Below are 27,821 nucleotides of genomic sequence, written 5' to 3' on the forward strand. Positions count from 1 at the left end.
ACCATAAATTGGATCAAGTTATCTATGGTTTGTTGGTCACACATTGACTTTTGCCAGTTATGGCTTGAAAAAATTGTCCTTCGTTTCTATTATTGTGACGCTGGCTACCGAGTGAGCATGTTCGTTTATTGTTGTATTTAAAAAAATTACTTTTTATATGGCATGTTTCTTATCGGTATGTCGTGTCATTGGAATATGTGTCAGCACTTAGGCTATTTTGGAAATCGTTGTGGACGAAGAAGACTGCATACTCAAGTCTACAACCTTGACTCCTACAGGCATGTCTAGCGCTACATACCGCAAGACCCATTTTCCTAACTGTTAGCGGGGCCCTTTATCTATACCTCATCATTGTAGACGAAGATTGACGTTTTTTTATTCTGACTGTAGTATAACTTAATATGGTAAATCTTAAGGGCGCGTGTATGTGCTTGTAAAAAAGACTAATTTCTTTGTTTTTTTTTTTATAAAGTGAAACTACTAAAAATTCAATTAAGCCTACTCGAAAAATCCCGCTTGGAGGTCCCTGAAATTTTGTATGCCACTTTGCTAGGCTTTTATTTCATAAAATCCAAACAAAATCTCATATCTTTCACTCTTGCAATAGAAACTCATGACTGCAATTTTAGGCCAAAAAATTCAAATTTCATCAGATTTCAATTACATTTTAGCCTAACCAACAAAGCGACCTGTAAGTTTTTAACAGCCATTGACTAGGGCAATCTCCGGTAGTGATATACAACACCAGCCATGCTGGCCTTTGGTTGGTCTAATCATAGATCAGGATTGTCCAAATTTTTTCTACTGAGGGTCATGTGCTAAAAAGTTAACCAGTGTCGGGCCACTCACTATATGTGAAAATGCTGCTTTGCCTACAACGCAATAAATATCGTAAAGACCATTAACAAAGGTATTAGCGGCAAGATTCATTTTCTAACTGAAAATGTTAAATAGTAGGCCGAGAAAAATATCGCCCAAAACAATAAAAAATTCACACTAATGTAACGACTGGCTTGCCCCTACAACTCTAACAGGTACCACAAACGCAAGGCCCAGCGCTATATTAAAAAAAGGCATTAGAAGAATTATTTCAATGATTTCATTGCAAAATGGGCGAATAAAGGATGGCAATATTTCAATGTTCAATGTTCAGCACATGCACAACAACAACAACAACATGGTTTCCAGCAAAGGAAATAAGAAATGGTATTGAAGAAGTGAAGAAAGGTGCAAAGAAAAAGTGAAGATTTAGGTCTCTGGGAAGCATAGGTGAAGAATGGCCGAAACCCTCACCTACGCAGACAGAGTTAAAAGACATTGGAACAATGATGTGGCTGAAGAATACAGCAACCATTGCGAGGTGACCATCCAATTGACAAATGATAGCAAGAGGGAAGACATCTACAAGATGCTAAAAGAAACCAAGATATCGCTTGATTACATCGACGGAATAATTCAGAAACCGGGAAACATGGTAAATATTACGTTAGACCGAAAAAACAATGCTATAAGACTTGCAGAATTACTTCGAAAGAGGCCGGAAGTAAAGTATGCCATAGCCCACGGAGACGAAAGGATAGACCTCACGATCAGATGGGTACCGATCCACTACCCACAGAAACACATCGATGCAATCCTTGCAGAATATGAGATTCAAGGCCCAGCACGTTTGGGCGTCGATAAATACGGCATCAAAGATGGAAGGAGGATCTACAAAGTGAACAAGAAAACGTTGGAACGACACCAACTCCCATCGTACCTGTACCTGGGAAAAATCAGATGCGCGGTAAGCTATTTCGGACAAATTCAAACATGCTCCTTCTGTACAGAACAAGGACATAAATTCAAGGAGTGCCCAAAGAGAAGGCGAGAAGGCGAACGAGACGAACGAGATATCCCGATGACGACCGCTCAGACAGTAAAAGCCGACGGGGAGGGATCACCACCACCCCCCAGCGATAGTAAAAAAGTATTTTCTGCCTTGGCAGGAACAATCGAACTACTACGAGGAAAGTGCACCAAGGATACGGAGAAGAGCCGAGCGGGAGCGGAAACCCCACTGGAAGAAAGCCCGCAGTTAGACCCCGATGAGCGATCCTCGGAACGACCCTTGGAGCGAGACCAAAGTGATAGCCGTGGAAACAAAAGAAAGAATAGAAGTGGAGAATCAGACGAACAACCAGAAGAACCCGAAGCACAGGGATTTATGGACGGACAAATTCCATACGATGCTTCCGATCTCCCACCGAACATAACACGCATGATCCCCTGCTCATGCGGACAGCACAACCGAATCCGGAGAAACAAGAGCTCATCAAGAACAATCCCGAATTTTAAAGAACCGAACTACTGTGAAGGTTGTACGGCAGCCTTTATGCGATGTGCCTGTACCTCATTCGCCGTAATACGAATCAACAACAGACTTAAGTCGTTCCAGTGCAAAGGATGTGAAATGACTTACGAACCAAATACCGAACACCTTAATGTCACTGTAAACTAAAGATTGTAAACCTCTATGTGTTTTCAGTTCTAGAACGAATCCTGGTTCAAACTCACGAAATGCATTGCCTTACTGTAATTTGCGTCTATTCCGAACATCGAAGTACTCGTGTTTAGTTTTTCTGTGTCCCCTGTTTATACGATCATTTTTTTTCTCTCTTTTATTAAACGTGCCTTAACAATGTATTAAGAAACGTTTAATAAACCAAAACACAATATTTCAATGTTCAATGCACAACAACAACAACATGGTTTCCAGCAAAGGAAATAAGAAAGCCGTCAAGAAGTGAAGAAAGGTGCCAAGAAAAAGTGAAGAATTAGATCTCTGTGAAGCATAGGTGAAGAATGGCCGAAACCCTCACCTACGCAGACAGAGTCAAAAGACAATGGAACAATGATGTGGCTGAAGAATACAGCAACCATTGCGAGGTGACCATCCAATTGACCAACGATAGCAAGAGGGAAGACATCTACAAGATGCTAAAAGAATCCAAGATATCCTTTGATTACATCGAAGGAATAATTCAGAGACCGGGAAACATGGTAAATATTACGCTAGACCGAAAAAACAATGCTATTAGACTTGCAGAATTACTTCGAAAGAGGCCGGAAGTAAAGTATGCCATAGCCCACGGAGATGAAAGGATAGATCTCACGATCAGATGGGTACCGATCCACTACCCACAGAAACACATCGATGCAATCCTTGCAGAATATGAAATTCAAGGCCCAGCACGTTTGGGCGTCGATAAATACGGCATCAAAGATGGAAGGAGGATCTACAAAGTGAACAAGAAAACGTTGGAACGACACCAACTCCCATCGTACCTGTACCTGGGAAAAATCAGATGCGCGGTAAGCTATTTCGGACAAATTCAAACATGCTCCTTCTGTACAGAACAAGGACATAAATTCAAGGAGTGCCCAAAGAGAAGGCGAGAAGGCGAACGAGACGAACGAGATACCCCGATGACGACCGCTCAGACAGTAAAAGCCGACGGGGAGGGATCACCACCACCCCCCAGCGATAGTAAAAAAGTATTTTCTGCCTTGGCAGGAACAATCAAAATACTACGAGGAAAGTGCACCAAGGATACGGAGAAGAGCCGAGCGGGAGCGGAAACCCCACTGGAAGAAAGCCCGCAGTTAGACCCCGATGAGCGATCCTCGGAACGACCCTTGGAGCGAGACCAAAGTGATAGCCGTGGAAACAAAAGAAAGAATAGAAGTGGAGAATCAGACGAACAACCAGAAGAACCCGAAGCACAGGGATTTATGGACGGACAAATTCCATACGATGCTTCCGATCTCCCACCGAACCTAACACGCATGATCCCCTGCTCATGCGGACAGCACAACCGAATCCGGAGAAACAAGAGCTCATCAAGAACAATCCCGAATTTTAAAGAACCGAACTACTGTAAAGGTTGTACGGCAGCCTTTATGCGATGTGCCTGTACCTCATTCGCCGTAATACGAATCAACAACAGACTTAAGTCGTTCCAGTGCAAAGGATGTGAAATGACTTACGAACCAAATACCGAACACCTTAATGTCACTGTAAACTAAAGATTGTAAACCTCTATGTGTTTTCAGTTCTAGAACGAATCCTGGTTCAAACTCACGAAATGCATTGCCTTACTGTAATTTGCGTCTATTCCGAACATCGAAGTACTCGTGTTTAGTTTTTCTGTGTCCCCTGTTTATACGATCATTTTTTTTTCTCTCTTTTATTAAACGTGCCTTAACAATGTATTAAGAAACGTTTAATAAACCAAAACACAATATTTCAATGTTCAATGCACAACAACAACAACATGGTTTCCAGCAAAGGAAATAAGAAAGCCGTCAAGAAGTAAAGAAATGAAGAAGTGAAGTGCGGAGAACTAAACGTCTAAAAGTATAAGTGAAGAATGGCCACGCATCTCACATATGCAGACCGCGTGAAGCGACAATGGCGCAACGACATCGCGGCTGAATACAGCAACCATCGAGAAGTGACGATCCAGTTAGCAAACGACAGTAAGAGAGAAGACATCTACAAACTGATAAAAGAAACCCAAATACCGCTAAGCTACATTGAAGGGATCATCCAGAAACCAGGAAACGTGGTAAATATAACGATTGAAAGCAGGAAAAATGCAATACGCTTTGCAGATATTTTTCGGAACCTACCAGAAGTGAAATACGCCACAGCTCATGGAGACGACAGAACAGACCTCACCATCAGATGGGTGCCAATCGACTACCCGCAACGACATCTGGACAACATCCTTGCAGAATATGAAATCAAAGGCCCAGCCCAGCTGGGAAAGGACAAACACGGAATCAGAGATGGAAGAAGAATTTATAGAGTAAACAAAGAAACAATGGGACGACACCAACTCCCATCGTACTTGTACCTGGGAAAAATCAGATGCGCGGTGAGTTATGATGGTCAAATTGAAACATGCTCCTTTTGCACAGAACAAGGGCACAAATTTAGAGACTGCCCAAAGAGAATGCGGACTGGCGACAGAGATGCGGACAACCAAGATGTACCGATGACGACAACTCGGAATGTGGAATCAGAAGAGGAGAAACCAGAGCCCCCCCCCAGCGAAGGTCAAAAAGTGTTTTCTGCCCTGGCAGAAACAATCGAACTGCTACGAGAAAAGAGCACCAAGGACAAGGAGAAGAGCCGAACGGGAGCGGAGCCTTCACTAGAAAAAAGCCCGGAGCTGGAACCCGATGAGCGAGCCTCGGAGCGACCCTTGGAGCGAGACCAAAGCGAGAGCCGAGGCAACAAGAGAAAGAACATAAGCGGAAACTCAGACGACCAACCAGCCGAAGAACGAGAACAAGAACAACCCGAAGAACGAGGGTTTATGGATGGACAAATCCCATTCGATGCCTCCTCATTTCCAGCGAACCTGACACGCATGATCCCCTGCTCATGCGGAGCGCACACTCGAATCAGAAGAAACAGGAACTCATCACGAACAATTCCGAATTTTAAAGAGCCGAGTAACTGTAAAGGTTGTATAGCAGCTTTTATGCGTTGTGCTTGCACCTCTTTTTCGATAATACGTGTCGACAACAGACTTAAGCCGTTCAAATGTGAAGGATATGAAATGACTTACGAACCAAAAACCAAACACCTAGATGTCACTATAAATTAAAGACTGTAACATTTATGTGCTTCAACTTATGAAATGCAGTGCCTTAGAAACTCTTTGTGTCTAATTTGAATTTTGGAGAAACTTGTGTTTTTGCGAACTTTATACGACCTTTTTTTTTCATTTATTATTATTAAGCGTATCTTAACCTATTGAGAACGTTTAATAAACCAAATCACAATATTTCAATGTTCTGTGCATTGGATGCACAACAACAATGCACATGCACAACAACAACAACATGGTTTCCAGCAAAGGAAATAAGAAAGCCGTCAAGAAGTAAAGAAATGAAGAAGTGAAGTGCGGAGAACTAAACGTCTAAAAGTATAAGTGAAGAATGGCCACGCATCTCACATATGCAGACCGCGTGAAGCGACAATGGCGCAACGACATCGCGGCTGAATACAGCAACCATCGAGAAGTGACGATCCAGTTAGCAAACGACAGTAAGAGAGAAGACATCTACAAACTGATAAAAGAAACCCAAATACCGCTTAGCTACATTGAAGGGATCATCCAAAAACCAGGAAACGTGGTAAATATAACGATTGAAAGCAAGAAAAATGCAATACGCTTTGCAGATATTTTTCGGAACCTACCAGAAGTGAAATACGCCACAGCTCATGGAGACGACAGAACAGACCTCACCATCAGATGGGTGCCAATCGATTACCCGCAACGACATCTGGACAACATCCTTGCAGAATATGAAATCAAAGGCCCAGCCCAGCTGGGAAAGGACAAACACGGAATCAGAGATGGAAGAAGAATTTATAGAGTAAACAAAGAAACAATGAAACGACACCAACTCCCATCGTACTTGTACCTGGGAAAAATCAGATGCGCAGTAAGTTATAATGGTCAAATTGAAACATGCTCCTTTTGCACAGAACAAGGGCACAAATTTAGAGACTGCCCAAAGAGAATGCGGACTGGCGACAGAGATGCGGACAACCAAGATGTACCGATGACGACAACTCGGAATGTGGAATCAGAAGAGGAGGAACCAGAGCCACCCCCCAGCGAAAGTCAAAAAGTGTTTTCTGCCCTGGCAGAAACAATCGAACTGCTACGAGAAAAGAGCACCAAGGACAAGGAGAAGAGCCGAAAGGGAGCGGAGCCTTCACTAGAAAAAAGCCCAGAGCTGGAACCCGATGAGCGAGCCTCGGAGCGACCCTTGGAGCAAGACCAAAGCGAGAGCCGAGGCAACAAGAGAAAGAACATAAGCGGAAACTCAGACGAACAACCAGCCGAAGAACGAGAACAAGAACAACCCGAAGAACGAGGGTTTATGGATGGACAAATCCCATTCGATGCCTCCCCATTTCCAGCGAACCTGACACGCATGATCCCCTGCTCATGCGGAGCGCTCACTCGAATCAGAAGAAACAAGAGCTCATCACGAACAATTCCGAATTTTAAAGAGCCGAGTAACTGTAAAGGTTGTATAGCAGCTTTTATGCGTTGTGCTTGCACCTCTTTTTCGATAATACGTGTCGACAACAGACTTAAGCCGTTCAAATGTGAAGGATGTGAAATGACTTACGAACCTAAAACCAAACACCTAGATGTCACTATAAATTAAAGACTGTAACATTTACGTGCTTCAACTTATGAAATGCAGTGCCTTAGAAACACTTTGTGGCTATTTTGAATTTTGGAGAAACTTGTGTTTTTGCGAACTTTATACGACTTTTTTTTTCATTTTATTATTATTAAGCGTATCTTAACCTTTTGAGAACGTTTAATAAACCAAATCACAATATTTCAATGTTCTTCACAACAACGCACAACAGCAATAACAAGAAAATGGTTTCCAGCAAAGGAAATAAGAAAGCCGTCAAGAAGCCATGAAGAAGTGAAGTGCGGAGAACAAACGTCAGAAAGTATAAGTGAAGAATGGCCACGCATCTCACATATGCAGACCGAGTGAAGCGACAATGGAACAATGACATTGCGGCTGAGTACAGCAACCACCGAGAAGTGACAATCCAGTTAGCAAACGAAAGTAAGAGGGAGGATATCTACAAACTGATAAAGGAAACCCAAATACCGCTTAGCTACATTGAAGGGATCATCCAAAAACCAGGGAACGTGGTAAATATAACGATAGAAAGCAAAAAAAATGCAATACGCTTAGCAGATATATTTCGGAAGCTACCAGAAGTGAAATCTGCCACAGCTCATGGAGACGACAGAACGGATCTCACCATCAGATGGGTGCCAATCGATTACCCGCAACGACATTTGGACAAAATCCTTGCGAAATTTGAAATCAAAGGCCCAGCCCAGCTGGGAAAGGACAAACACGGAATCAAAGATGGCAGAAGGATTTATAAAGTACACAAACAAATGACGGAACAACTTCAACTCCCCTCATACTTGTACTTGGGAAAGATTCGATGTGCGGTGAGTTACGACGGACAGGTTCAAACATGTTCTTATTGCACCGAACAGGGTCACAAGTTCAAAGAATGCCCCAAGAGAAAAGAGATATCGGAAATGGTCGAGGAAAAGAGTGCCCACAACGCAGAGACCAGCCGGCCAACAGAGGAGAATCCACCAAAGGAGAGCCCCAGTCACGAACCAACCCCAGAACAGCAGAAAACACGAAAAAACAAAAGAAACGACATGAACGTGGACTCAACAGAAAACCAGAAGAAACAGGAAATACAACGAAAAGTACATGAGCCGCGACGTGGAGCGAAGGAGAAGAGCGCCTGGGATAGGAGCCGAGCAAAAACAAGGACTCCACGGGAAGAGAGCCCGGAGCTCAACTCTAATGCGAACCGAGGGAACAAGAGAAAGGATATCAGCGGGGACTCAACAGAAAACCAAGAAAAACAGGAAACACAAAGAAGTAAGATAGATCATATGGCCTATGACTTTGCCGAGTTGCCAATAGACGAATTTACAGAATTCCGATGTGTGTGCAAGAATTATGTTCAAGTCAGGAGAAGCAACGACCCAGCGAAAGAAACCCCACAACTCGAAGAACCGGTATACTGCGAGGAATGCAATGGAGCTTTAATACGATGCAATTGTACCGAGTTCTCGTTCCAATTCGTAGACAATAGATATCACCCATGTTATTTTAAATGTTGTGACATGATGTATAAACCGAACCTCAGCGAACTCAATCACACAATTCTCTAATCCAGAATGTGTATTTTCTCGTTCCGATAAAAACCCGTATTTTTTTACGAGCATTTTTTTTATTTTATTATTAAGCGTGTCTTAGTTGTTGAGAACGTTTAATAAACCAAATCACAATATTTCAATGTTCTTCATGGGAGCATTGATGCGATGCGAAATTCGTCACATAAATTCTTGTCAGTCATTCTGGTTCTCAATATATTTTGATTAAGGTTTATATAACAATGAAGATTTTTGCTTTATGTAGCCTACATGGACTGGAAAAGTTCCTTTGGGTCTGCCGTATTTGATGTAACACATAACAGCACTTGACAGTTAACTGCAGTGTACAGGCACTACAGTGTCTCGTGATAGGTGGGACCATAAGAAATTACTGTTATTTTGTGAAATGATTGTGTAGTTCTTGTGATACATAATTTTTAACTATCTACGCATTATCTGTTCAACAACGTAACGTAATTTAGGTCACCTTACAATTAACGAATACAAATTAATTATTACCGCTAAATGTTTAGAAAAATAATTTACATTTGAATAGTTTGAAGTTGAATAGTTTTATGGAACAAAGTTTGTTAGATTTAAGCTTCAAACGTTTGTTTCGTATCTCTTTATCTTTGATACGAAGTTACGTGTGAGCTCGATGATGGCTATGGGCCAATAATACAAAGGTGCAAGGCCGCAGTTGGTCCATGGACCATAGTTTGGGCACCCCTGCCATAGACTACTATAAGATAGTACTCTTATAGTAGTATAACGTCTAACACACTTTTTAACCATTCCGTGAAACGTCCAAGAAAATCATGGAAATCGCAAAGTTTTAGCAAATAAAGCCACTAATATGTAATGGGCAAGTCCAAAAACAAGTTGATCATATATGAAAAAACACTATTAGCTGAACATTCTGGTCAAGTATTTTTGAAAAATAATTCGTGGTTAGGTAGTTATCGGCAAAAGAAAATCGCAAAAAATCTCAGTTTTTGGCTTTCATTGTGACGTGAGACCTTTTCTCTGCCCCGTTCACTGGTCAACACGATTTTTCTTGCATGGAGTTTTTCAATGGATTTTCGACAATTTATTGTCGGCGCTGAATCAAAATCTGGTGTTATTTTTTCTAATCACAACACGTTTTTGAGATATGAAAAATTTTCTTTTTTTAATGATGTTTTTTGAATACGGTTAAAAAATTTGTGTTGCGTTTCAACATCCATATATGGAATAATGTTTGCGGAGGAAGGCAGCTATTCCCTTACGAATGCATTTCCAAAACTACTTTTATGCTTGCACCCTTTTCCATCATTATTGACGGCAGTGTACAAACGCAAAATATATTTAAAAAAATACAATTTGGAGCATTATGCTCATGACAGGTTAGGAAATACTGAAAAGCTAATCTTTTCTTAGTTATGTGTCTTTCTCACAGAATTCAATTTGCATATTTAAACTAAACAGATGAAAGAAATGCAAGAAGTTTTACTGTCACTTCAAAGGGATCTGGATTGCTGTAAAAACCCAAAGCATATCTTGGTACAAACACAGTTACTTTAAGACATTATAAATTTTATTTTCGTAGCGGATCTCTTTTGAACTGCATACGGGATATCTCTCATCAAACTCCAGCAGTAATCTACCATCATGTTGCAGTTCCATCGACCTTGGTAACGTTCTTCCATCACTTTGATGTCCTGCTCCTCACTTACGTCTCCAAGGTTCTCGGGGAAACTCGTTAAGGTGGCTGTGCAAGAAGTGTACTCTAATGCTCATCCTACTCCAAAGTTCGTGCAGGCTGAAGAGAAGCTCCAGCACCATCTCTCTATAATTGTCAGCTTTCTTATTCCCAAGGAAGTTATGAATAACATTCCAAATGCATTCCAAGTTCGAGCCTCAATGGCCGTCATTGTAGTCACAAAATGATGGTCCCTGAGCAACATTCTTATCTGAGGCCCGTCAAATATCCCTACTTTTTCTTCTCATAGCTGACACCAGGACATTTGGAGCATATCTAGCCAAAACAGTCTCCAGAACGATCTAGTGCTTTGACAAACTTCTCTATTAGTCCAAGTTTGATGTGCAATGGTGGTAGAGTGACGTTCTTCCGATCAACCAGCCGGTTGTTTGTGATATTCTTATCTCCAGGTCTTATTGTATTTGTTGGTGGTCATTCTTTTCTTACCCAATGCTCTTCGTTGGCTCTACTATCCCAGTAGCATAAGAAGCAGGGATATTTGGTGTAACCTCCTTGTTGTCCCAATAGGTTATTCACCATTTTAAAACAAACCTATACCAACCACTGGTGATGGCAGTATTTTAATCTTTCCAGCACAACCTTTAATGTTTGCGTAGTTCTCCTTCAGGGATACAGAGTGTCCAACAGGTATGGATCCATACTTGTTCCCATTATGGAGTAAGACACACTTTAGGCTTCTTTTCAAGCTATCAATAAAAAGTCTTCAGTCACTTGAATGATACGCAGGCAAAACCATAGCAAGAATAACTCAACATCTGTGCATTAAAAAAGTTAGACATCAGAGTTGAAGTACTTTCTCAATTTCGCCTCTTTGTCACGATAAAATGAAGCTATTGTACCAGGTTTTAGAAGATGTTTCTCTTGTAGCCTGGAAGCCAGGAGTTCAGTAGATTGCTTTGGAAAATTTAAATCTCGGATCAGATCGTTCAATTCGGACTGACAATACAGAGAAACTCGATCAGTATTTGGCTAATAACAAAAAAGTCTAAAACCTGCCCACAAACTGAACCTTTAGTTATTACACATTAGACCAAATTACCTAAATATAAAATCACTGGCATTGAAGTAATATATAGCAAGCTGGTCTCTCTTACATATATAACGACGCAAAATGTAACACGTGCTGTACTGATGAATGCCTCCATCAGGGTGGCCAAAAATAGATAACAAGACCCTTTTACAAATTATTTTGCCAGTGTCTTACACAGAAGTCTTATCAGGAAATTATGGAAACCGTCTAAGACAAAACTGGGTGGGCTAAAGATAACCAGTATGGAAGTGGTCCAATATGTATTAACGATGGTCTTACTCATATCATAACAAATGCGGTTTACAAGATTCCCACAAGTAGCGAAATTCATGCTATCTGACACCTACTACTTTGTCTCGAAACAGCTATTTTTCTAACTTCGTGGTTACTTCTCGTTAAAGCAAGAGCTGCAGTCTCGCAAGCCTCTTCGGCGCCATAAACGATATTCGATTCCTTGTTTACATTTTGCGAATCTAGTTTAAAAAACTATTCTTTTGAAGCTGCTTTTGTGGATCATCATGCGGTGTCAAATTCGCGAGTGAAGGAGCAAATGTTGTGTAATCCATCAACATGGTACATGGGGATTGCAGAAATACGTGATGTCATAGAGGAGATCTGAGCTCAGATTCGGATTCATGCAAGCAAAAAAAATTCTTTTTTTTTGACCAGTGTAATGTCCTTGTATGTTGCCTGTCTTGTGCAATAGGCTATATAGTATATACTTTATTGAAACGCAGAAAAACACAAATAAAAATAAGTACAAAAAGTAGTAACAAATCACTGTTCATTGTCCATATATTCAGCGAAACAAACCTCTCATGGACAAGTTACCCCTTTCCTTATGGATAATTTTTTCACATGTATATTTTCTATATGTCTAGGTTAAATGAGCAACGAAAAAAAATTATAGACATGATCACCTAAAGTAGACAGCTTTTTTCGAGTGACACGGCTTTTGATTGCTCACATGGTGTAGAGACGAGCAACGCATCAAGTACATATGACCACAATGGTATTTAGCAAATGTGAGATCCAACCCGGCCAGTAAACATGCAAGCGATTACGAGGGCTCACGTCGAAAGCGTCTTAAATTTTAACAATTTGGTTCTGGTAGGTCGTATCCCCATTAAAGGCACTGGATGGTCTAGCGTAGAGCGCACTTGAATTTATTTAGTAGGCCTACTACACTTGGCAATATAAAGTCAGATTCAGGCTGGACCGATCCCATAAAAAATTAAAAGCATAAGTTTTACGTTTTACGTCATTTACGTCAACTCTAAATAGACGCCAAGAGCGTCCTTGTTGAAACCAAAATCTTCATTATTTTATCGCAAGACGCATTTTCCCAAAATTTGCAACCCGGTATCGTCCACAAAATAAATATAATCGTTCAAAGTTCAATCCTTAAGTATCCCAACTCATTTGTAAGCTATAAAATATTACAGAGGTGTAGACTATACGGTGGATATGACATTACCGACGTGCCTCTATATGCAAACAAATTGCATAAAACCATTTGCCGATAATTGCAAAAAAATAGAAGACTCACCACTTGGTGAAAAACACGCCTCAACCGAAGTTGAGATTTGTCATCAACTCTCAAACTCCTTCGTCTCCCAATAAACAACAACATCCTCCACCCTTCCAGCCAATCACGCTTCTTTAACCACATTTTTAAAATAATCAGGAAACATTATGTTACTTTAAAAGAATGGACGCGCGGGAAAACTTGACCATTATACCAACGCTAGATAAAATACAGTGAACTCCCAATTTACGCCAAAGACCCCCCCCACAAAAAAACATTCTGGTCCTTATCTTCTCTTGGCTAATCGGCAACAGACCCTTAAACTAATGTATATTATGGAACGATTTAACCAACTGAAAGATGTTCTACACCTACATCATCATTGCCAAACAACATATTTCAAAACATAGTCTGAAGTTCAGACTATGTTCAGACTCTGAACGATATTTGCTTCCAAGACAAAACCTTTAGTTTACCCTCTTTGAGATCATCAATTAAAAAGTAGCTCATGCAAAATCTCCGTTGGGGGATCGAAACAATGGCTCTTATAAGCATGAACTCGAATCACTTTGGTCACACCTACAAATCTTTAACCCCACTTATAGCGACCACCTAATGACCTAACTCGTTTGTTGGAATCGGAGTCGAATAGTTTTTTTAAATACTAATGATATTCACAAACACTGTAGCCTACACCATTCCAGGGTCACCTTATCTTTGAATCCCCCTTGTAACTATCCCTCCTTACTTTTCCCCCTTTCCATGTGCATTTAAGTATCGTTTTGTCGCCCCTTTGCAATTTCTTTCTTTCTATTATTGTTGGGGGTTGTGTTATTGAGTACATGCCTCTTGTGCGCCAATAAAAAAAATACGCAAAAAATTTACCTAAAATTTATCTCCGGTGTGCAGCTGTCACGAAATACAGACCCGGTTTGAGTCAAATTTTTCAGAAGTGGGTATAGTCGGTACTTTGAAAGTACCGTCGGTAACGGTACTTGGCAAAAAAAGTCCTACAGACGGTTCTGGTATTCGGTAAAATTTCAAAAAAGTTGTTCTGTACTTTGCCGGTTGCCTACTCGGTAACGGTACTTTCTGTATAGCGGATCGTGTTGCAAGTGCAATTGTTGCCGATATTATGACCCCCGCTAAAAGTCACTTCCAGTCAAAAAATTTGTAAACGCACTCTTTGCGACTTTAGTAGACATTTTCTGATTAAAAAAGAACAAAAAGCGCTAAAATTGGCAATAGGCCTAAATTGTAAAGTAATCCAGTACTTTTAGAAAGAGTGTACTGACGGTGACGGGGTCAATGTAGATCGTCATTCTTGTCGTTTCTACACAATTTTCTAATTTCCTTTATGAAGACTTATAGCCATAGGTGGGCAGTACCATAGTACTGAATTACTGCACCACGGTACTTTTTCAGTATCGATACCGTCAGTATTTTGGAAAAAAGTACCGAATTACTTTTTTCAAGAAATTTCAGTCGGTCTCAGTACTCGCTACTCCTCACATGATAATTTTAAAATTTTAACAAGTATGTTTTCAAAAATACATTTTAATTAGTCCTTAATACTAATTTTAGCATCTGTTGATCTTTTGTAATCTACAAATGTCAAGTAAAATCACAAGCGATTAACATCACATATGTTTTGACCTGGAGTCTCATTATATTGTTTTGACCACTTGCAGCAGCATCTTTTACACAAAAAGTACCGGTACCGACAAAGTACCGAATTACTTTTTTGAAATAGTGCCGAATGCCAGAACCGTCGGTACATTTTTTACCAATTGCCGTGACCGTTACAGTTACCGACGGTACTTTCAAAGTACCGACTGCCCACCTTTCCTTATAGCCTACTCTTAAAAACAGAGGTTGAAAACCTGCGGCCCGCGTCTGAATTTTGACGTGTCTGATTTAAAATACAATATTTCCTTAGTCTCATGGTTTCTCTCCTTATTCTCCTCAGAAAGGTAATTGTAGAATTTTGTGCGACAGTAAAAAGTATCAGCGGCTTCTGTGAACTCAACAAGTCTTAAATGTTGTAGGCCTCTATGACTACGGTAGCGTTAGATTGTAACGTTGCAAATTGCCTTTTATCGTTTGTTACACACGGTGAATAATTTTTTATTGTTATAATTAAACCTACATTTGTGTAAACTTGTCGTGAATTTCTTGACATTGGTTTGTGTTTATCTTGTACAATCGCGTTTGCTGGAAAGAAAAAAAGATTGGTAAAGAAGGTAAAATGTTCCAAAAGAGATTTGACAAACTCTTATTTTTTAATTGACACAAATGGCATGTGGGGCCTACACTAGGGTTACCATATTTTCGTGGCCTAAAATCCGGACACTCTTTAGTGCCCACTAGCGGTTTTTAAAAATGAGGTATGAACACATTGTCTGTCAATATGACGTCACACTAGCAATGCTTTGCCTATCCATTGTATACCGGAGTGGATTTTTGAACATAGTGTCGTGAATTCACTAGGCTATTGGGCTATTTCTGATTTGACCTCTGGTGATCTCTAGGCTAGGGTTAGGCTATGGTGATCTCTAGGCTAGGGTCTAGGTCAGACACGTCGCGTGCCACGTGTTGGACACCCCTGATTTACAGGATTATTCCCGCAATTCTAATTCCCCCAAAACGCCCATCATAAAATTCCGGATATTTGAACATTTTTTAAAATTCCTCCCGGACGCAAAATTTAACCCTACATTCCGGACATGTCCGGAATTTTCCGGACGGTATGGCAACCCTACGGGGCCGCCTACACTAATTTTCTAAGTCAGAGATTGGATCATAAAACTTTTGCGATTGTGACTGTTCCTAAAACAGTACCGGTAGTTTAACATAAAAAAGCTCATATTTAAACTAAATCATGCTTATTTCTCACTGAATAGAAAAAATCTGTTAGCAATTTCGTTGATACAATAACCGACAAACTTCACGACGAATCTCTAGGTACGAAAAGTCTGATGCTTATTTGTCGCTGTTTAGAAAAAGTTCCTCTGCATCAAGCTAGCAGAAACTTTCTGACAGACAATGTCTGCTAGCTTGTATCGTATTTGTACTACTGTATTTATTTATCGCTATTGATTGTGTGGAGCGAAAGTTAGGTTGCTAACCTTTATAGCCTAGTTAGTTTTTTGATATAATTGCTCAACTGGTGCAGCACTGGTGTAGTCGCTTTGTTTTTACTTGTTCAAAGCAAGTTTTGATAAAATGCGAACAGTGTTTTTGTAAAGACCTGAATAAAGCCGTAACTGCAGTGGTTTGTGTGATTGAAAAGAAAATAGTAATGGGTATAACAAAAGCTTACATTAGTTTATAACCAAAACATTTGTGTTAAATAAGCCTGAACTAGCTCATCGTTGAGATATTTGTGCTGGTTAATGTAAATACTAGCCTACTGTACAATACAATTCAGTCTGGCTGCTGGCGTTTAGCTTAATCCAGTACCTGCATACCATATCTAATAGATACCCCAGTCATCTGGTAAATTGTTTTTACATTTTAATCATAATGACTACCCTCTTCGTTATAGGAGGCCAAATTTTCTATATGATCTTGGCAATGACTGCTTAACCACTACTTATGATTAAAATTTTTTACCATTATGTTTACTGGCAACTATACTTTGTTTTAAGGCAAACTTGTTTTTGGACTTTTCTACACTACACTACTTTCGAATACAGACTCTTGAATAGGTATTTTAACATCATTTGCTAGTCTGTCCCTTTTCTGAACGGAACATTTTAGTGTAGAATATTGTTATATAGGCCTAACAGGGGTGGCCAAACTCTCGAGCCGCATGCGGCTCTTTGAGTATTTGATTGCGGCTCTTTAATGAATTAGCATTGTTGAATTAGACATGCAATTTTCCCGGTCTAGACGAGTTGTTTGTTCAGATTATGAAACAATGCGTTCTATCACACGTATTAACAGTGGACTCATTGTTAGCAATAATCAAATTACACTCCAAAAAGTACATTATTGTACAGAAGTGCACGCTAACTTGTACACTGTAGTTAAGTAAACTGTCAGATTGAAGCTGTACGTCAGGGCTGACCTAGTTTTAAGTCTTGGTTACGGTTATAATAATAATTGCAAAAAGAGTTGGTGAAGCCCAGTTGGAGACTCATAGTATCACCACGCAGCACTAATGTTAATCAATAGCTACACTTCGATGTGAGTGAATAAATTCGTGTTTTTTATTGTGTTTGTGTTGTGGCTCTTTTAAAACTGAAATATGTTATATGCGGCTCGAGCATGAAGCAGGTCTGGCCACCCCTGTTATATAATATTGTTATATATTGTTTTTACAATTTTTCTTTTTTTATATAACCAGCAAATCAAGCCACATTAAATAAACTCAATTTGTTTATTTGAAACTACAGGCCCTACATAAGGTTCATTAAGTATGGCATAAATTTGAAACGTTTATTTCACCATTTTTAATCTTACTCCAGGTTTTAAATATATTTTTGTACATTTTCATACAGTTTTTTTTGAAGCTGCTGTATTTTTCAAAATTGTTGTATGGCGTTGATTATTCTAGCATTATTAGCATATTAAGTGTAAAATGGCATTTTTTCTTGGCACCTTTGGTTAAAACGCCAATTTTATAATATAACACTAGAATGACGGAACAAAGTTTATACCATTAACGACGGAAGGTGTCGAAATCGACACCTATGCTTTTAATGAAACAACATCACTCCAGGTCACTTGTAGAACGTTTATTTGAGCAGACATATGTAGTTCGGTGCATTTCAAACTAAGTAACGACAACAAATTGTGAGTTCTTAGAACTAAAATGGTTACTGTGTTATTGTTGCACAACTGCCCAGCACATTTTGGTCACTTCTTGTAAGGTTTGGGGAGATTTTCCTCTGTTTTGTTATGTCTGAGCTTTGCACTGTTTGCTATATAAGCGCTACTCAGCTCATCGACCAGTTGTAAGATAAACGTACGTAGGATAAGATAAATAATTTGTGCGATTATTTTATATGTACTCTTTGCTTATGGCTTCCTACATTTTTACTCCGTGGCCTCCCAGGGAGCCGTGGGTTCCAGGTTAGAAACTAATGCTTTATCACTTGAACGACCGAGCGCTTCAATTGATGCATTTCAAGTATTCAATTTCTTTTATCTCCGCCGTGCGTCATCTTTTTCTGGTGAAACTTCTTGACAATTATTTATTTCTTACAATGCTCAGTTTGTCTGGCTTTTGGGGTTTTGCGATTAAAACGGCGGATTTAAGCATATATCTACCTAGAACGACCAAGCGCGTCAAATGACGCACTCAGCTTAAAATTTCACATTGTGAATGTGAAGGTGAAGAAAGGTGTGATTGCAGTCTACAGAATCATAACAACGTTAGAAAATGGAACATTGTGATAATTAGCATTGTCTGAGATGTAGTTGAGCATTGTGAGAACTACAACAGTATTGGGATAATTGTTCTCCAACGTCCTACTTCACTGTGGAAATTCGGGCTTAGTCAGCGATTTTATTCGAGAGTAGCACATGGTTGCGAGCAGTGGACATTTAGAAGGATGAAAGGCAGGGAAGGCTGTACTTCAAGGATGTTTTTCTCACTAAATAAATAAACGAATTGTATTTTATGTGAATTATGCGTCAATTGATGCACTTGGTTGTTCTAGGTACTGTAGTTTGAAGACGTGGTTGTTGTAATGTTAAATTGAGGGGCAAGTCCAAAACCAATTTAATCTTATATGAAAGAACACTATTAACTGAACATTCTGGTAAAGTATTTTTGAAAAAGAATTCGTGGTTAGGTAGTTATCAGCAAAAGAAAATCCCGATAAGTTTTAGTTTGTGGCCTTCATTGTGACGTAGATCAAGGCTCATGTTATGTCATAGATTAGTCAAGTTGGTTGACAACATGTTGCTGCTGTTGCTTTCCTTGCATGGTAGCCAACTGAAGTCAGAAGTGCAGGTCATAGTAGTTTAACTTATGTCCAATTAAGCATCATGTGAAGAAATTTGTAACATGAAACATTGCTATTGAATAAATTAAGATCGTTTTAAACATAAAAAATCCGGTAGCCCAGTCATTTGCGTCAGTGAAGTTACGGTATCCTTTAGATGACATAGGTTGCCTGTCAAACCGATACTGTACTTGGTGCCTTGGTTGGGCGATAGGCTGTTCCCTATCGAGCTATTGCCAGGTAGAGCAATTTATACATCTGCAACAGATACATACATAATATACAGTAGGTACTGCTAAGTTTATGAATTTTTGATTGTTGTCTGTAATTAACTATGACATCACAAGAACCTTGATCTACGTTACAATTAAGGCCAATTTTGTGATTTACGTTTGCTTATAAATATCTAACCAAGCATTATTTTTCAAAACTATTTTACCAGAATATTCATTGAGTAGTGTTCTTTCATATAAGATCAACTTGTTTTTGAACTTACCCTTCATTTTACGGTCTTGCTGTGTTGTTTGTTTGAATAGGGCTGGCACTAAAACATTACAAATTTATTCAAGTAACCGTATCTGAGCATATTCATCATTGTTATTGATAAAACTTGTACAAGTTTGTGGATAACAATGGCAGCCAACCTTGATCAATTAACTATGGTCATCAGAACAATCAGCACAATGCTGAGCTGTTTTGCTTTTTCTTTGGATCTCAAACAGGTTACAGCCGTTCTTGTACTAACAGACCAGTATACGATCCGGCAGACATGCAGTGTTTTTACCTGCTAATGTTCTTGGAAACATTTAGACTTCAACTGCTGATTGGAAAATTTTTGGTCTACTTTGTTAGCACAGTTTATTATGATGCAGGATTATGTTGTATGACAATATTTCAAAAGAATTACTTACACTAGTAAGGCTATTGTTTGACTCAATAACTTGTGTTTAGTTGTGAATGGAATAAGCCATGAAATTTATGGAAAATGTAGCAAAGGATGCAGGATCCAAACCAGGAGAAGCGTCACAGGATGTAAATTCTCTGTTTGACATGTAAGTTGTTGCTATGAAATTATTGCTTCATAGAACTAATTCAAAAACTGTGCAACATGATTTCCAAATATACGTCATAAAGAGTTGTTGTAGTTGCTGCAATAATATTTCTTGAAATCACTTGAACACACCTTTTTTGGTTGGTTGCATACTGGTATGTAACAAATTGTCTGTTAATGAAACTTCTGTTTAAAAAAGCAATCGGCTTAGTTAGTAGGTAATAGGGGAAAGCATGACAACCGCATTCATGAAATTTTCCAAGACTGTGCCTACTGAGTAATTACCTGACTTTTTCAGCTACCGCACATGTTATTTTAGATAATACTGTGATATCACTGAACTTGTTTATTGGCAAAGGTTTATATTACAAATTATTGCTTAATACTGAGATTCTATTTCGCACAATTTCCATTTTTTTTCGATAGCAATCACAAAAAAAATCGTCCCTTTGTCTTGTTTTATGTTAAAGGAAAGTTAAAGTATAAATGTTATTTATTATAGTTGATATTGGTCGTCGACAAACTTATCTTGAAAAAAACATTTTCCCAAACTTAATTGCTTGTAACTTTATTGACGTAGTGTGTGATCTACTTTTGCATGAGACATGAAAGTGATATTTCTCGTGGGCTTTGTGCAGTTTGATATCACTTTAGTTCAACATTGTTACTGCCATGCTTTCCATACTTGATTTACGGTCGTAGCACTGGTTAATTATCAAAGGACGGTTATTATGTCACATTACCATTCGCTTTTGCCTGGTTTTGAAAACTGGCAATGTGAGCCAGGAGTCGAGTGCAGATGGCACACATTTCAGTTGCGTTTACACAGTGAATGCATTCAGAACTATAGATAAGAAGATAGTTATCGATGTTTTGTGTGCATAATGTATACCAAAAACTAGGTTGCAAAATAACATAACATGTGTCAAACATTCGCAATAGCAGCTCCGTTATGTAATTTCATAAGTTCCTTAATTACTGTCAATTTGTGTGATAAATTTTGCTGATACTGTAGTGTGAAATCGTTCGCGCAAATTAGGTGATTTATCAAATATATACAGTAATTCTGAGAGTATTCGATCCTATAGCTAAGTCGCACCTGATCATTGTGAATGGGGCATTATAATCTAGAATTATCCTAACACTATTATTCCAGTAAAGAAAGGCAAACTTTTATCAAACTTAAGTTCAAAAAAGCAGGCAAAAGTGGAGTGAGGTGGACATGGAAAATGCTATTTAAGTGAAGTTTTGCAAGAGAAAGGAAGTCGCAAAAAAATCGATAGTAAATATGGCGTGAATGAGAGTGTTTTACGTAAAAGATTAAAACGTCATGAAGTGGGAAAACCGATGCTACATTGCAGGCGAAAGCCTGTCTTCATTCAGGAAAATTTGGTTGAGTTGGCCCAATACATTCGCAAGCTTTGTAGTCTCAGGTTTAACCCATTTGTTCAACAAATAAAGTCAATGGTACAAGTGTACATCCAAAGTTATAGAATTAAAACCCAGTTTAAAGATGATTTGCCAAGAAAACATTAAGTAAAACCATTAATGCAACGAAACAAAATCTCTTTAGAAAAGGCAAATCTAATTAGTACAGTTCAGAAATCGGCAATGACAAACCCATTCATTATCTTGGCTTTTATGATTGTGATGCTAAAATCATCAAGGAAAAGAATCTTCACGCAGAACAGATATGGAACTGCAATGAAAACGGATTTCCGAGTGACTTGTAATAGTGATGAGTGTTCGATGAAAAACAGCTTATAAAGTGACATGTGAAGTAGGAAGCAAAACACAAATACTCTTGCAGTATGGAACGCAGCGTGTAGGGTTCTCAACCCATTAATTATTTTAGCTGGAAAAAACCTTCAGAGCGCATGGATTACAGCAAATGCCTTACCAGAAATGTCTTATGGAATAAACGAAAATGGTTACATGACAACCGACATATTTTATGAACCGTTAACCGTTCTAGTGAAAGAAAGACCTCTGGTTCTTATTTTAGATGGCCACTTAACGCAAGTGAGTGGCGGTCTGAAGCCAGATCCAATTTCGGGAAGGAATGGATTCTTACCTGGTCACTGGTTGACAAACAACAAACTTCAGAAAGAAGTGAAAGAAAATTGTGCTACACAAAATAAAAGGACCTGCAAGAAAGCAGACAGCTACAAAACGACAAAATATTGAATTTAAAGCCAAGCTTATTACTAGGGATGTGCCGCAAGGAAGATTATCATGAAGGTCGACACGAACGAATCCCGAATCTATTCGTATTAGAACCAAACAATGAAGTTTCCTCCAAAAGTTGTCAAGTCTTGCTTCTAAAATGACGTAATCGATAAACAAATCGCTTTCTTTCGAAAAATCGTGTTTAAAAAATGATCGAAAAAGCAAATTCGTTAGGAAAACGACCTTCATTGTAAGTACTGCTGACTCTAGTTTAGCATTGTCGGGAAACTAGATCATCAATTTTATACGAAAGTGCGTAAATTTATAAGTAATTTTGTATTCGGGTTTGGGTTCGTATCGGCCCATCCCTAGTTATTACTGACAAAGAATAATCAATTAAAAATCGAAGAAAGGCGAGAGAAAGATGAACCGGCAGTAGGCAAACACCTTTCTGTAAAAACAGCTGAAATCATAGAAAGAGGATGAAAAACTAGCAGTTTGGCAGATGAGTGTGAGAACAAACATAAAAATTTCGTCATTCATAAATCTTCGTCTGCAGTGCTTTCCATCTTTATTGACTCAGTTGTTACGTGCTTAGCGCACTGCGTCGGCTAAGTCGACATGTAATTAAGAGTGATCAAATATAAGGCACTATTACTGAATACAGAACTTTGTTGTCCGTCGACGTTTCATTAACCCATTTGGATTAACTTAGGCAATGTAAATAAAAGTTGAATTTTGCAAAAATGCATAGAATTACAATTGGTAGGTTACAAATTTGCCTCATTACTTAAGAACAATTATGACACATCAATGTGTGGTCATAATGATGCACACTTCGCTAATACTTTGACTTGGTTAAAATGCAGTACTTTTAATAAAACGTCAAACACCCAGTTGTAAGAAACAATGAATACAATTACAAATTTACTATGATCATGCAAAAAAGCTCAGAATAAATTGGATATAATGAAATAAAATGATAAAATGCATGGTATCCTTTTATCATTAATAACATCATCATGTTTGTTTATAAAAAAGATACAATGGAATTTACGTTTCCAATAATCTTGTTCGAAATCCAAAGTATGTGCGTCCTTCTGGTTAATGGTGTGTTTTTACTCCAAAGCATGTCTACTCAAAGAAGTTTTTTTCATGTTGAAAATTGGAGATATCTCCATTGTGTTGTTTCATCCTAGTCATGAGAAAGTGTTTGGTTTCTTCAATTTAAGTAGTGCCGCAATCTTGGCATGAAATCTCATAAATCGCTCAAAAAAGTTCTGTATTCACCAGTAGTGCCTTATATTTGATGATTATTATGCCGGTTGGCAACCATAGTGTATAATTAAGAGTGATTCATGCTGTGCCAGCTCTTCCCTCAGTTGCGCCTTTGTTGATTATTTTTTTTAGGGCAAACTAGCGCACGACATTTTTGAATTTTAGTCGGGTTGCTTTTCAAAAACCTTGCTACAGGTAGACATAGTTAGGCATAAGATATCATGCAAGCAGGACTCATGGATGAAAAGATAGTCAGTCGGTTTTTGGAAAGACTTGACTGGTGTACTAGTGCTTAAAAGACTCTTGTTAACATGCAAATTTTGCTTGACTTGACTTGAGTCCTAAAAAAAATCTTTTAAATCATTGTAAAATGGATTTTATGAAGAAATCATCAAGGTTTAAGATGTTAAAGCACAGTAGTTGTTATGTTTTGTGGTAAATCATTCCAGGCCCTGGCCACCACTACAAAAAACATTTTTTCACCATAGGTTTCTGTCCGACGTAATGTAAATGGCAATAATTTCTTAGATTGTGAGCACAAAAATCTTGTTGGCTAACAGCAGTACAGAAGGTAACTGAGATAATCAGACATTTAAATTGCGCTAATAAATGAAAGTGGCAGCATACACTGTTTGCGTCATTGTTACCCATGTCGTCATGGCTAAGCGAAAAAATGACCTATACTCAACTGGTAACCAATGTAGCCACATAAGTGCAGGTTTGATTTGCTTGTGCTTCTTCACTCGACAAATCAATCGTGCGACAGTATTCTGGACACGTTGCAATCGGGACATCGGGTGTTGCGGAACATCATGGAGAAGAGATTTGCTGTAGTCAAGTTGTGATATAACCAATTAACAAGTGTCTCGCAGGATTTCACTGAGAGATAACAACAAATGTTTGCAATGATTCTAATGCGGAAGTAGCAGGATCTAGTGATGCTGTTGACTTGTTTTGTCATTGACAAAGAGCAGTCGAGAAACTCCTGGACTCTTAATGTATTGAGACAAACTGGGGTTGAGTAAATTTAACTCAAGCATGGTAAGTACTTTCTTCCAGACAAGCGCCTTGGTTGAAAAAGTTAGCTCTGTCTTGTCAGGGTTAAGCTTGAGCATGCTACAAGCCATTCAGGATTAAAGTTCTTTGATGCAAGCTTGGACAGGTGCTAACTTCAGCAGGATATCATTGTGATCAACAAGTACAAGATAATGCTGAATGCCATCAGCATAACCATGATAGGTCACTTGGAGTTTTCAGCAGACAAAACATTTGGCTTTAGAATACAAGGAATATAACAAAAGACCCAAAACTGACCTTTGTGGTACCCCTTGTTCGACGGAAGCTTCGTGCAAAATGCCATTTCCCACATGGACTCGCTGACTTCGATCAGTTAAATATAAGCAGAACCAATGAAGGACTTTGCCAGAGAAACAGTTTGTGCAATCCAGACGCCGCAACAGTATCTCATGTTCAAACACGTTGAAGGAAGCTGAGGTATTAAGCATTACTTGCACAAATTACTAGGTCCTTTGTTGATGAGCGCCTCCACGATATCGTTGAAAACGCAAATCAGCGCTGTCTCGGTAGAATGGTTGGTGCAATAAGCTGGTTGATAGGAGCAGATTATCGAGGGGTTTATGATCTGCCAGGTGCAGACAGTTGCGCCTGGCGACTACTCACTTCAGCACTAAGAGCTATTTTAAAAGAACGAGGAAGAGCACATTCGGTCATGCACTTCCTGATCATGGTGGTTATTATCGGAAGTAGTTCAGATAAGAACCGCTTCAAGAACTTTGGCATCAGATAAAAACGCATGAGTTTGAGGAAGATTTGCGGATTATGCATTCAACCTCATCAGTGGATATCAGAGAAAATCCATTGAGATGGTTCCCCGAAAACGAAGTGTTGAATTTTTTGGTTTTGTTGGTATATGAGGTAACACATAATAAGGCAACAGATCGGCTCTCAGTCTGGCAATCTTCGTAGAAAAATAATAATCAATGAATGACTCAGCATCATTCGAGTTAGGAAAATAATTACAAGCACGTCTAGATTTGTATCCCATGACCTGGCATGCAACTGAATATTTTCTTCTGTTTAATTTCAATAGTTTCTTATAATAATTAATCAGTATATTTTAAAGTAAGAGAACAAGATATAGGATGACAATCTTTTTTTTTAATTTTTAGTTTGTCTACACAAGCTTTGTTCTACACAAACATTTACAAGCATTTGTCTGCCTTGCTTCATCAAGTGTACTAAAAGATGGTTTTACATGTCAACTTTTGCAACACAGTAAAAAGGAAAAGCTTTGTTTTAAAAAGATTCCAGGAACAGTTGACATGCTCATTGTAACATGGTCTCTATGTTGACTGTTGTATGGTTTCGTATAGGATTAATGGATGTCTATGAAAGTGCCACACATACTTTTAGAATGTTGGTTCGATACCCAGTGGTGCTACCATTGTAATGCACTTGTGCAAGGCATTAACGATGCTTTCTGTTTAGTGAACCTGGTGAACAGTTCTAAATTTGTGAAATGAGATGCAAAAAAATTGAAAAACCTACTAAAGAATGTGTAATAATATCCAAACTTTCACGAAGGTTAACTCGGTAGTCGAGGCTCGAGCAATGACAGATAATCGCTGGGTTTAAGTCGTGCAAAGACCTTCTTTAGTTTGCAGACAAAGAATATCATATACCATACCATCCATCTCAGATGGATGGATGGTTATCGTTCTTATGTTTCTTTTCATGTGTCTGGTACATTTTATTTGTATTTTGCATGTGTAGTAAGCTCACCACGTTACATGGTGGCAGCTATGAAGTTTGATTTATGTAAGCAGTTTTAGGAAATAGTCATCGCTATATATTACTAGTTCAATAATAAGTCTGTAGCTATGCAAATAGTACATCATAATGATGTCACAGTTTCTGCGTTCATAATGGTTTTGAAAAATACATAAATGCATTTGTTTGTATTACTTGTGGTGAGAAAATTATTCTCTGAATTCAAATGCTACTTTTTATGTTTTAGATTTGTTAAAGGTGAAACGTGCAGCAAAACAATAACTTCATTTACCTACTTATGCCAACTTGTTGGTCTGCAGTATCCACCTTCCTGGAATGATCATACAAGTTTTTATCCTCGACTGAAGGAAAAGCTATCATCATCTTGGCGAGCAAAGTCTTTATGGGCAAAACTAGACAAGCGTTGGTATGGTAAAGAATTTTTTGTTAAATCAAGTAGCTACAAATCAGATGGAAGGAGAGCAGGAGAAAATATGAAGGTATTGTAAATTAAAATTTTTTTTACCACATTCCAAATTGTGTCGTGTCAGTTTGCTTCATGATTCAAGTTTATTTGTTGTATTTCCTTGTTTTTGTCGTTTTTCATTTGAAGACACTCTTTGTTAGATGCTGCACGAAGTGGCTATATTTCCACACAGGAAGCACATCACACACTTTTATGTACTGTCTCAAAAGGCACTTTTTTGTGAAATACTGTCAAATCTAACTGATGGCGCGCTTTGCTAATTAACTACTAGATTAGCATTACTGCTAAGAACCATGTGGAAACTTAATCAGATTAATGGCCATATCTGCACTTCAGCATCTGATTTGAAAGTGTCAAAATGTTATCTTATTAACTAAAGAGACTCAAAGAAGACAGCGTAACTTAGCCTAAACCAGTGTTTCCCAAACTTTTTTCCGATAGTGCCCCCCTGGACAACTTACTGAAGTAACTATCAAACGCCCATTCAACGAAAAAGTAACAACGAATTTACTATTTATTCGAGAGGCGAGGAAAAAGCACATGCACGCATGCAAAACCAGCACTAAAATTAGCCTGAAATTTTTACAATTACTCGACGTACTATGGTTTAATTTTGACAACTAAAACATTTCTGACACGGCAGGACATTCCTATTTCGAACCGTATAATCGCTTTTCTTTAACTACACCGATAATCAAATAAATTGAACATTTACAAGCCTAGCTCCTGCCATCAAAACTAGATAGCAGGCATTATTACACCATCCACCATTCAAGTCAAACAAAGCTTTTGTTACATCATAAACATTTTGTTACATTTGAATTCACACACAGGGTGGACTCACCATCTTTATAGACGAAACGTGTACAAATGTGTAACATACAAATTAACATGAATTACAACTGCTAATTAATGTTTGTTTAATTCTAATCTCTGGTGTGAACGATGAGCTTGGTGCAATTTCATAAGCTTCT

General features: G+C 38.6%; 1 protein-coding gene across 5 annotated transcripts in view; it reads left to right on the plus strand.

The window, feature by feature from the left end:
- Window positions 1-15,967: 15,967 nt before the first annotated feature.
- Window positions 15,968-27,821, plus strand: part of LOC143458455 (protein-methionine sulfoxide oxidase mical3b-like) — an 84,394-nt gene continuing 72,540 nt past the window's right edge. Inside the window, exons 1-4 of one of the 5 annotated variants that reach the window (XM_076955316.1) lie at window positions 16,399-16,613; window positions 16,766-16,825; window positions 20,024-20,124; window positions 26,608-26,860. In XM_076955316.1, the coding sequence (XP_076811431.1) occupies window positions 20,042-20,124; window positions 26,608-26,860 (336 nt within the window). In that variant the 5' untranslated portion in view covers window positions 16,399-16,613; window positions 16,766-16,825; window positions 20,024-20,041. Of the gene's footprint in view, window positions 16,080-16,398; window positions 16,614-16,638; window positions 16,826-20,023; window positions 20,125-26,607; window positions 26,861-27,821 lie in introns of those variants that run through there. The other 4 variants (XM_076955317.1, XR_013117674.1, XM_076955318.1 and 1 more) reach the window with 4 other exon arrangements.

Source organism: Clavelina lepadiformis, chromosome 1 (assembly GCF_947623445.1).
Source record: "Clavelina lepadiformis chromosome 1, kaClaLepa1.1, whole genome shotgun sequence".
Classification (NCBI taxonomy): Eukaryota; Metazoa; Chordata; class Ascidiacea; order Aplousobranchia; family Clavelinidae; genus Clavelina; species Clavelina lepadiformis.